General features: G+C 40.5%; 1 protein-coding gene across 1 annotated transcript in view; it reads left to right on the forward strand.

The window, feature by feature from the left end:
* Positions 1–353: 353 nt before the first annotated feature.
* Positions 354–12,262, forward strand: part of LOC121871244 — a 15,240-nt gene continuing 3,331 nt past the window's right edge. Inside the window, exons 1-5 of the mRNA XM_042373452.1 lie at positions 354–668; positions 4,287–4,334; positions 5,452–5,702; positions 6,335–6,455; positions 6,665–6,735. Coding sequence (XP_042229386.1) covers positions 630–668; positions 4,287–4,334; positions 5,452–5,702; positions 6,335–6,455; positions 6,665–6,735 — 530 coding nt within the window. The 5' untranslated portion in view covers positions 354–629. The remainder of the gene's footprint in view (positions 669–4,286; positions 4,335–5,451; positions 5,703–6,334; positions 6,456–6,664; positions 6,736–12,262) is intronic.

The raw sequence follows: 12,262 nt of genomic DNA on the forward strand, positions 1-12,262 counted from the left end.
GCGCAGACGAATCACGTCGTCCACATTATTACATCTTCTCTTTGTTTACAAGACTTACACGACACAAGAATATAAACTGATGGAGTACCAGAACACTGGAGGTGCAGCAGCTACCACTGCCAGTACTACCCAAAGCCACCACCACGTGACCACTACCCCTGCCTTCTAAAACAGAAGAGCGTAATGTCATCCTCCGGTTATCAATCTAACACCAGGAGAGTAGAATTATATCCATTAGTTCCGTCGCGGTGTGTGTGTGTGTGTGGTGTGTGTGTGTGTGTGTGTGGTGTGTGTGTGTGTATATAATATCCCCGCCTGAAAGTGCAAAGCAACACTCCGTCCTCAACCCTCTCAGTGTCCTCACCTCCCTCACGCCGCTCACCACCCACCGCCGCTCACCACCCACCGCCCCTCACCACCCACCGCCCAGGGCTACACTTCTATTAATCCTGTTTCGCTAAGAGGAAAAGGAAGCACAATACACCTCGGACTTTATTTGCATTACATTGCTGAAATATTATCATTATAATTTTATTGCAATTAATTTTAGTTGTTATAGATTAAGTCACAAATACAGAGAACATTAAACATTACATCTGGAGGAGTGTTGGGAAGAGGGAAGCGAAGTTATGGCAGTTTCATCCCGCCTCACCTTCATCCTTCCTCTGGTAAGTTATCATCACCTAACTCACAACACTTCTGTCATGTTTGCTGATCTATTCATGATATCGTGAGTATGTGTTGGCGTTGGAATTAGAGAAATTGGTAGACATATATTAAGTAAAATCATCATGCAAGTTCACATTGGTTCATCAAATACAAACAATGGTGAATATAAATAATTCAACCCCAATGATATAAGCTACGGTATGACTCAAGCGGTTTAGTGATTTCCATAGACATTCGTATAGACCTTTCGGAAATTATGGCAGTAATACCAGACAGCCCTCGACTAGACTGCCGACAAAGAAATACTGAAATTGCGTGAACGAGCATAAGAAGACCAGCGTGCCATAGCGTTTCTATTCACAATCCATTTGACTCTGCAGTGACGGGAGTTTCAGGTCACTACACGAAGCTTGCCACACACAACTACCATAATAATACTAACAGTAAAATCATCTCGTCATAGTATCGCTCTTCTACGAAATCTAATGCATTTTTTATTGTAATTATACGAGAAAAACGCAGAAATACCAAGAGGGTATTCTGGAGGTGTGGTGCCTTTGTATACTGTACTTTATCAAGACAGTGTAAGCGTGAAGGCTGTGATATACTCCTTAGACGAGGAATCTGGAACCTGCAGTAGGAATCAGTGACTGAGTGATACAAGACTATGTTCATCACCATTGCATAAAATCCAGTCTTCATATTGCCATTGATTAGCGATCGGTGGGTGAACAAGTGAGACAGGTGTGACGCACTGAACACCGCGATAGATAAATTAATGGAGTTGCTACCTACACCAGCCATTACTTCCACAGGTACTCACAGTCCCACCCTTCCTACTATCACCAAACAGCAGAATTAGAAAGATGTGATTGATTGTTTGTACAGTGAATTTGAATTTTGCCACTTACAGCGGCTAGTTTATTGTGCACCCCAAACTCATCCCGTGAGCGGTAGCGCAAAAGGATTACAGAGTAGAGTTTACAAAGGGTCAGAATAATTAACCCCCGTGGTCAGAATATTATGGCACTGAATGATACATAGTATTTCAAATACGTTATTTGTTTATTTCTATACATAAAGGGTAACTTATTCACAACTGCTTGAGTATAGCAGAGTGAGACAGTGTGTCTGGCCTCACACTTTGTTATTCACATTTGCGTAAATTATTGAAGCACATTGTGTATTTGGTTCTATACATGAAAACTGGTATAGTTACTAAGTGCAAAAAAGTGGAAACAATCTTAATATGTCGGCTATCTTGCCATTAGAGATGAAGTTTTTAGCCATTTCCCAGTTTTTTTTATGGAGATTAGCCCACCCGGGCACAGGTCACTGACCCACATCAGAGCTTGGGGTCGAAAATGTAATAATTATTCATAGTAAATAAAATGTATAATAAAAAGTAAAATAAAATAATAATGATAATAATAATAATAATAATAATAATAATAACAACAGTGTGCTTGGCAGAGACACAAAGCAAATGTTCTGAATAGTCTGCTAATGCACATACAGTATATTCCGCTGTAACAGGACACGTTTTTTCTATTTAAGGTAAATTAGAAAAGTTGCCCCATTTGTCACAAATTATAACAAGCATTAAGCCTATTACTTCGAATAATTCGTGCAACAACAACAGCTGTAGCTGGGATTATAATTTATTAAGTAGTGCGACACCTAACTTTTAAACATGGAGAAAGTAAGGGTAAAAATTATATTATTATATATTATATTATAATTGTTAGAGCTTCGTTATGGTTGTTCGGATGGCGGCTATAGCTTGGGTTCTTTTATATATCCAATGTAGTTGTTGTAATGTAATTATTAGTCAGTATTGATTATCATCATAGTAGTTTCTGATATAATGACTATGAAGCTTAACTTATTTAATATAACTGTTAGACTTGCGTATTTATTAAAATTGTTTGATTACATACGAATGATTGCAAGTCTTCGAACGCGTGATTTTTGATGCACGGACACGGAGCCGGAGGAGTGAGTCTCCGTGGTGAGGCGAGCGGCCGGTGCATGGGAAAGTGGGTAGGAAGCCTGGCGCGTTTGGTATGGTGTCCCACAACAAAGAACTAGATTATCTCGTTCTGCTGCACTGGACCTCCACCCAATTATACCGGGTTAATGCTTCATGACTGACTGCTATATTAACTGACAGTATCGGCCCTAGTAATCAAGAAGTGATCAGATAACTACGTTTAGTGACGAGAAACAATCATCTACTAGTTAAACTTCCCGCAGGATTATCCCAGCTCAGGCTTCCACGTGGATAATCTTCTATCTAAGCTAAGTAGTTTTATAGTTCGGTAAATTAGATAAATTTGTAAGTATCGGCCAACACCTACTAATATGTTGTACAGGAAGCAAGAGAAAGGAGCTAATAAACGACTCGTGGCCGCCAGCAGTCCGACAATTATGGAGGGGGGGAGGGGGGCGTATTTAGACAATTTTGTACGTAGATTATTTTCTGTTCTATTAATTTTCTTGGGCAAATGCTTAGTTTTCTAGATAAAGGTGAGTTAAGATAGCATTCATAGTCACGTCAGCAGCTGTGATGTGGTAGATGTACTGTAGACAATACCTTCAGATGTGGCCGCCAGCGGTTCGGTAATCTTAGGAGGGTGTTCTTAGACAAAGCTGTGTACACTGAATATTATTTAAAGTTATATTAATTTTCTTGTGTAAATGCTTAGTTTTCTAGATATAGGCGAGTTAAGGGTAATATTGCTTTTAATTGACCCACATTTTTTTTAATATACTCATCATGTAGTTTAGACAATTCTAAAACACTTCTTTTATGATATTTTCTTCGGAAAATTATAATTTTCGAGTATTTTAACCGATAAAATTACCAACAATATTAGTTGTTTAAAGTTCAGATGAAGAGGGATCCATAAACTCAAAAGTGTACAGTTCTCAACTAGCTACAAGAAAACCCCCATGTATACGTGGGCTAAAAATGAAATCGGTTCGTAAATAACAAAAAACCTACTTAACTACTGTAGTTTAGCACCTGGCACATTCAGAAATTAATGAAGTACAGATTTAGTACATGACTTTAAGATACCATGGGTTTTGTACAGTGAGAAAGTGGTGTAGGAATAGAATATTGGCATAAGCGAAAATTTACAGAGCAAACGTTCGTGTAGCGAGGGATACCTGTATTATTATTACTGTACAGCCTTCAGTGCTACTCAACCCCACCACCTCTACACAGATCGCTGAGTTATCTTTCATTCATATGTCTCGTTAGGTAGTTTAGGCGAATAAGTGTTATAGGAGGAGTAAGGGGGGTCATTTTCCCTTTATTTTTTACATACTTTATTTCTCCCCGTCCTGGAATTCTTCTCACGAGAATGGGAGCGTGAAATGAACGCGAAATTCAGGACAATGACCCTACACCTGCGTCACCACCATGACCCTACACCTGCGTCACCACCATGACCCTACACCTGCTTCACCACCATGACCCGACACCTGGGTTTTCACCACCATGACCCTACACCTGCGTCACCACCATGACCCTACACCTGCTTCACCACCATGACCCGACACCTGCCTCGCCACCATGACCCTACACTGACCTATATTTACGTCCCCAGGTGTGTGTCAGCTTGGCCAGAGCTTCCATCATTAAGGACCATCTCAAGGTACTGTTGCCCGTCTTGTCGTCTTACTAGCGGGAGGTGTGGTGGCTGTGGGTCTCGTCTCAGGCCATCTTGTTGCGGTACATGGATTTTACTGAGATTTAGTTCCATTTGGTGATTTCTTCTTAAAAGGAAAACAAAATTATGCACCTTCTCCATCTCCCTTCCCCCCGCAGATCTCGTCACGGAACATAACATATTTATAGTCCTGAGAAATATCCAGGCAGTGTGATAAGTATCGTACTGGACTAACACTGACAGAGAAAGAGACGTGGGTTACTCTATTTATCTTTTGGTTAGGTTAAGTTAGGTTTAGATAACCATGAAACCTTGACCTCATGGTGTATATCCGTTTTAACTTTTGTATTTTCTGGACTTGGTATCTTAGCGCTGGGTGTTAGAAAAAAGAAGTTGGGAAATGTACTGGATTTGTTTTTGTTTTTGTTTTTAGCACATTACTCTAATACTGTGCAGTACTTGTGTAATTTTCCAGTGATGATGCTCTTGATAGTAATTCCATGTTATTAACCTTCACTTAAAATGGTTGTGGTGCCAAGAATTTTGACTAAAACATTGCTAATTTTTTATCTTTCCTAATTTTGTCAAAACAAGTTTCATTGTACAGTACTTATAGACATTGTTACGGCCATATAAGTTTGATATTTATAATAAACAACCTAGATATCAGATTTTCAGCTACAATGACAGGTTTAATCCTTTGCCTACTGGAGGTTTTCCCTGAGCTGAATAAAACTGTCTGGCGATAGCCAGAATAAGATTATAAAATTTGGAAATCGTAGCGAAAGGGTAAATAGCGGCCATGATGTTGTTATACTAAAACTTGTGGTGATGTACAGTTTAGTGACACCGCTACAAGGGGCTGCCTGCCTATGCCCATAGCACACACTTTCGCAGGGTTTTTCAAGAGAGGATGGTCGGAGTGACTAATTGTGTAAAAGTTGTTTGACAGGAATTGTAAACAAGACCAAACCATTGCCTTCCTGTGAGAACGTGTGTGTTGTGGGTGACCACTAGCGTGTGTATGCAGCCCCTTGTTACAACACACCTGACCAGGTCTTGCCTTTCGGTTGTATGTAAACATACACTTCTCACTTGTCAGATTGGCCTCACCTTGGGCAGCAGCTCCACCAAACCAGATAGCCCTCACCACTACTGCACCGACCCCCACGAGCAGCTTCTCAAGAACCTCTATGTGGACTACTTCCACTCCTCGGGCCCCTGTATTGTTCCCGGTGGCAGCAAAGTGTTCACTTTCAGGAACACCGAGTACGGCAGCGATGACGAGCCTTACACTCGCGCCACAATTTGCGCCAAGGTCCCCTGGATATGCCAACTTCTGGGACGAGAAAGGTGAGTGTCGTCCTCCATGCTTCATTCCATTCAAACACGCTGTTGTTGGCTTTAAGGTTAAAATTAATTTTACAATAAAATCTTCATTTGGTAGTACGTGGCCAGGATGTTGACACCCTGAACTCTGTGTTCTGTCCCAAAACTTGACACTGTTTCCTTCGGGTAAAACTAAGTAGATAAGCTTCTGTTTTAACACTAAATTATAAAGTTAATTAAAGACTGAGCCATAGAGAACTTTAAGTCAAAGCACATTACATAGTAGTATTCACCTAGTCGCTTGCCTTGCATGGCTGCCAGCTTTTTGGTCTTTGGATGGAATTCCGTCCCCTCACTTACATTTTCTTCTAATACACATCATCGGGTATTTAAATGTAAGGTTACCATCTGCTCAGCTGTCATGGTGTATGGCAAATGTTTAACTGTATCTTGTATATTGTGTGAAGCAGAGGGTCAGCCCAGTCCACTATGTTGCTGTTGCAATATATCTTCGTTTGCAACTTGCTAATAAGAATCATACTAAAAATAAAAAAAAATAGGTTGTTTATTAGTATTTATTTTAAATTTTACAAAAAAGTATATGCAAGAAGTTATCAGTGTGCAGATATTGTTTGGTCATACCTTTTTTCTAACAGAGGTCGCGGGATCCTAGACATCAGCCAGATGATGATGGCGTCGTTCAGCCACAGTATGAAGAGCCTCTACCAGCTACTGACGGGGCGTAGCTCTCTTGCTGCCACACCTTCACCAACCTCTGTAAGCTCCCCCGCTTCTTTGCAACTTGACTTCATGTTGACAAAAGTTACTAATAAACAATTAGTGAATATTGTATTTACTAGAACTACTGTAAACGTAATCCTCCTTTTATTGTGAGATTCCTTCACGTGTTTTTTGTAATTATAATTAGTCACATGGTTGTGGTTGTTTTTAATATAATTCAAACTAACAATGGCACTTACTGACAGGACTCCCGCCACTCCACCAGTTATTTGCAGTATGATGCCATCGTGAGCCCTTCTGAGTGTGACAATGGAGGGTGAGTACTGTACTGTCTCTCACATTATTACTTTCACTCTTGCCTTACTATGACTAAAAGCTTCCCTCTCCTTACTAATAATAACCCTCTGGCCACTACAAATTATAAATGGAATTCTTTGATACCTTCAAAGATAGAAAATGTTGCACAGTGTAAAATATAACCAAGAAGGCTGATTTACTTTGGGTGTGAACTGAGCTATAACGTACAGGACAGTGATGCCAACACTAGCTACAGCATCCAACATGAAAGTTTAACAAACTGGTGATTTGTTCAACTTGGTACACTTCTTTATCAGTACTCAGCAGGTGGTTTAGATATATAATGTATGTAGCTTCCCACAAACTACTAGAGTATTCACCAGCTGCTTTCAACCTGACATTTGTCTCTGGATAATTTTGGCAGATTCAGGAAATCCAGTGCTTTCTCTACGGAACCTCAGCTACTCGGAGAGATTAGAATGCCTGAAACTGCCTAGCTTATACTACAGACGGGCAAGGGGCGACCTAATCAAAGTGTACAAACATCTTAGAGGGCGCTGCTCGATCGAATGTACAGGTACACTCGCCAGAGCTTCGATGCACCCTCTACCCCTACTCCTAGCTCGAGGGAAGTCGAAGTCAGCGCTGCAAACTGAATAGTGATGGTAAATAAAGTGTGTGAAGTCACTAAAAAAATGTATCGTGCATATGTTCTGTCAAATATTATATAATGAACTGTTATTCGTACAATCCAGCGAAGCTGCGAGCTACCACATTGCACCAGTGAACGATGGGAGACGACGTTCGGTATAAGAACATAAGAAAGTGGGATACTGCAGGAGGCCGACTGGCCCATACAGGGCAGATCCTTTCACACCATCCCAGCACTTCCATGTGCCTATCCAACTTCGTCTTGAAGCTCCCTAGCGCCCCGATCCTACATCCGGTAGCCTATTCCACATATCCACAACTCTATTACCAAACCAGTGCTTGCCTATATCCTTTCTGAATCGAATTTATCTAATTTAAAGCCATTTGTTCTAGTTATTTCGTTATTACTGAGCTTCAGAACATCTTCCATTTTACCCTTTGTTAATCCCATTTACCCATTTGTACACCTCTATCATATCTCCCTAACTCTACGCTCTCTAATGAATGTAAGCCTAAGCTTTTCAGTCTTTCTTCATATGGAAGGTTTCTAATATTATGGATCATTTTGTCATTCTTCTTGTGTCTCTCTCCAAAGAATCTATGTCCATTCTATAATAAGGACACCAGAACTGAAACCGCATAATCCATGTGTGGCCTCACTAATGCTAGGTAAAGTTTCAAGATAACGTCACAGTTCTGTTACTCACAGACCTAGATATGAACCCAAGAACTTGTTTGCCTTGTTAACGCTAATACATTGTTTTCTAGGTTTCAAGTCGTTTGCTAACAAATACACCTAGATCTTTTCACAAACTGAGTTTTCTATTTCCGTGTTACCTAGTTTATACTTAACGTTTGTATTCGTCTTCCTATCTGTAGTACCTTGCATTTATCAGTATTAAAATTCATTTGCCAGTCACTGACCACCATGTAAGGTATCTAGATCTCTTTGAAGGTGTTCAAAGTCACTGTCTGAATTTATCACTCTCCCCATTTTGGTATCATCTGCAAATTACTAATCCTACTAGTTATGCCTAAATCAAGATCATTAATGAATATAACAAACAGCAGAGGGCCTAATACAGATCCCTGGGGAACTCCGCTTTTGACCGCACTTCAGTCTGATTTTAATCCATTTATGCTGACTCTTTGTTTCCTACCAGTTAACCATGACCTAATCCATTTTAATACTGATCCACCTATTCCATGTGCTTCTACCTTCCTTATCAATCTCTCATGAGGGACTCTATCGAATGCTTTCTGAAATCTAAATAAATTATATCATGTGACTTATCATTATCTACCGCTTCATATACTTCTGAGAAAAAGCTAAGCAAATTTGTGAGACAAGAACGTCCCTGGGTGAACCCGTGCTGAGAAGAATGAATTAAGTTGAATGTTTCAAGGTGGCTTCTGATTTTTGTAGCAATAATTGACTCTAGCAACTTGCCTATGATTGACGTGAGACTAATGGGACGGTAATTTGATGCAATTGATTTATCACCCTTTTTGAAAATCGGAACTACATTTGCAAGTTTCCAAGCTTCTGGCACTAGGCCCGATTCTAATGACTTATTAAATAAAACTGCTAATGGATTACTCAACTCATCTCTACATTCTTTTAATACTCTAGCATATACCTCGTCTGGACCAGGCGATTTATGAGGCTTCAGTTTGTTAATTACTTTAAGCACATCGTTACTAGTAATATTGATATTCATCAACATATTTTCTATACTGTCGTATATACCTTATGAACTTGAAAAAGCAGGTTTTCATTTGTGAATACGGAGCGAAAATGACTATTTAACGTACTACATTTCAACTCATCATCAGTCATTTCTCTGTAATAGTTTTAAGGGGACCTATTGTATCTCTAACCTTTGATTTATACAGTTGATAAAAAGCTTTGGGGTTATTTTTCGATTCGTTTGCTACCTTGATTTCATAATTTCTCTTTGCTTTCCTTAATTTCTGTTTTTTACCTGTCTTGTTAGGTTCTGATAGTAACCAAGTAAGTGATTTTCGCCTTTCTTAACTTTTCTATATACTCCTTTCTTTTTCCCTAGAAGATCTAAGAGTCTATTATTCATCCATTTTGGTTGGTTCCATATCGATCTGAATTTTCTTTTAGGGATGTGTTTATTTTGAGCATTATTGATTGTCGCAATAAATTGTTCATAAGTAGCTGCTAAATTAAATTCGGGGTTATCCCGTCCTAAGTTGACAGTTTCCGGAGGTGTGGGGGGGATTAATCTTTTGACCATAGGGTCATCCCTTAGGTCTCTCCTTAAGCTACCGTAATTAGCCTTCCTAAAATCCGGGATCAAGGCCGAATTTTCCTTCTTCCTGCCATCCCATATTATGTTAAAATATATGGCTTTATGATCACTGTTTCCTAGTTCGTCTCCAATCCCAACATCTTTTACTAGATTTTCATTATTACTGAGAACTAAATCGAGGATATTATTTCCTCTAGTGGGCGAGTTTATGAATTGATATAAAAAACATCTTGTACTACTTCTAGAAAATCTTCGGGTGCGTCGAAACTATGGCGCGTGAGTGTACCTACCTGGAGCTGGTGGACGCCTACCCCACAAGGGGTCACAGCTCAAGGTTGAAGAAGCCACGGGTCCAGAAAATAGTGAGGGCAAACTTTTTTTTTGAGTGAGAATTGTGGACTCTTGGAACAAGCCAGAGTGTTGTGAAGGCACTGAGTGTGAGCTCTTTTAAGGCCAGACTTGACCAACACTGGAGCAGGTTCCGATATATTCAGAAGCCAGTGCATGCCCAGCACTTGCCAACAGTGCTTAACAGAGGCGGGACCGACCGTTCAAGCTTCTAATGAGCCGTTCAGTGGCAAAGAGGATAAAAGTAAAGGATATAAACAAATTGTCAGTTTTTAACGTTTTCTCTGATACTGGTACAGTATTTGAGAAAACGCTTTATGGATAACTCGTTTAAACGGGGTGTTTTATTGACGATGGCGCATAATATGAACGAGTGAGGGTGTTAATATGATACTCTACTGTATCGATACAATAGAGAATTGACCAACTGCCCGACCGGTAAGTTAGATGAAAAGTTGTGAAGCTAGTAAGTTAATAAGAAAGAGTCTAGATGGTGTTTCAATATGAAAATTTTTGTTGTGTTAGCTACCCAAGAATATACACCGTTCTTTTTTAATATTTATAAAAAGGATAACTCGTGTAAAAGATATGTATGCATTTTTTTTCGGGATTAGCCCACCAGGGCACAGGTCACTGACTCGCATCAGGGCCTGGGGGCGAAAATATAATAATAATTAAATAAGATAATGAAAAAACATAATATTAAAAGTAATAATAATAGCCATAAATAAATAACAATTAACAATTAAAATAAATCGATCAGTAGTGAGAAACGATATATTGTATGTTTTGTTGTCAAAATAAGAGAAATAATGGAGACCCTGCAGTGTGTGTGTGTAAATGAGGCAGAAAGGCAGATCAGCAACCTGGGACTTGGTCACAATTTTTGTGATATATGGTAGCGGGGTCAATGTTTGGATGTGGTAGCTTATTTGGTTTGTAACTACACAGCTGGTTACACTTTGCATTGGTCACATACAGCAATAATAATATTGTTTTAAATTTTTTTTCTTCAAATACAGTACTGATCCAAACTACAGAATTTCCCTGGCTTGCCAGATGTACAATAACCAGTCAGTCCTCGCACTACTAATACTTTTTTTCTTTTATCCTCTTCACCACTGATCGGCTCGTTAGCCTCTTGGGTGATCGGTCACGTCTCTGATTACTTATCCTTTTCTTTTATCCTCTTCACCAAAAGATCGGCTCGCAAGCCGCCCGGGCGATTGGTCACGTCTTTGTCTCGCACTGTTGGCAAATACTGGGCATGCACCGGCTCCTGAATGTACCTGAACCCGCTCCAGTGTTGGTCAAGTCTTGTCTTGAAAGAGCTCACACTCGGTGCCGTCACAACACTCTCTGGTAGATTGTTCCAAGAGTTTACAACCCTCCTCCAAAAAAGTTTGCCTCTAAGGCTCACAGTTTTCTGGACTTGCGGCTTCTTCAATCTTGAGCTGTGACCCTTGTGGGGCGGCGTCCGCCAGCTCAAGTAAGGACACTCGACTGAGTAGTGCCCCCTGAGATGCTTATACACCTCAACTAGGTCACCCCTTGCCCGTCTGTAGTATAAGCTAGGCAAGTTCAGGCGCTCCAATCTCTCAGGGTAGCTGAGGTGCCGAAGTGCAGGCACCAGTCTGGGTGGCCCTCCTTTGAACATTTTCAACCAACTGACAGTCCCTAGCATATCTCAGGGACCAGAAGGGGTGACAGTACTCCAGATGAGGAAGCACTTTACTCTTGAAGATCGTTACAAGAGACGGGGACGTCTAGATATCCTGAACGACCTTCTTATAAGACCCAATAATTTGTTGCTTGATTTACCTTCTTCTCTTAATGGCCGAGAACTTCAGCTCATTGTCGCGCCACCTAGGTCCTTCTCGCATTGTCTCCAACTAGTGCGGTTTCTTTATCCCGTTGGGACATACCAGTACACCTACTTATCGTTGGTACGCCCCAGATGCATCATCTTACACTTCGTGACATTGAATCTCAGCAGCCATTTCTTCGACCATTCTTGGAGCTCACAGATATCCTTCTGCTGCTCTTCACTTTTTACTTACTTTTATCCTCTACGCCGCTGATCGGCTTGTTAGCCACTGCTCGATCGGTCACGTCTCTGTCGCACTGTTGGCAATACTGGGCATGCACCGGCTCCTGAATGTACCTGAACCCGCTCCAGTGTTGGTCAAGTCTTGTCTTGAAAGAGCTTACACTGGTGCCGTCATAACACTTCTGGTAGATTGTTCCAGGAGTTCACAACCCTCC

Source organism: Homarus americanus, unplaced genomic scaffold, assembly GCF_018991925.1.
Source record: "Homarus americanus isolate GMGI-L3 unplaced genomic scaffold, GMGI_Hamer_2.0 scaffold40565, whole genome shotgun sequence".
Lineage (NCBI taxonomy): Eukaryota > Metazoa > Arthropoda > Malacostraca > Decapoda > Nephropidae > Homarus > Homarus americanus.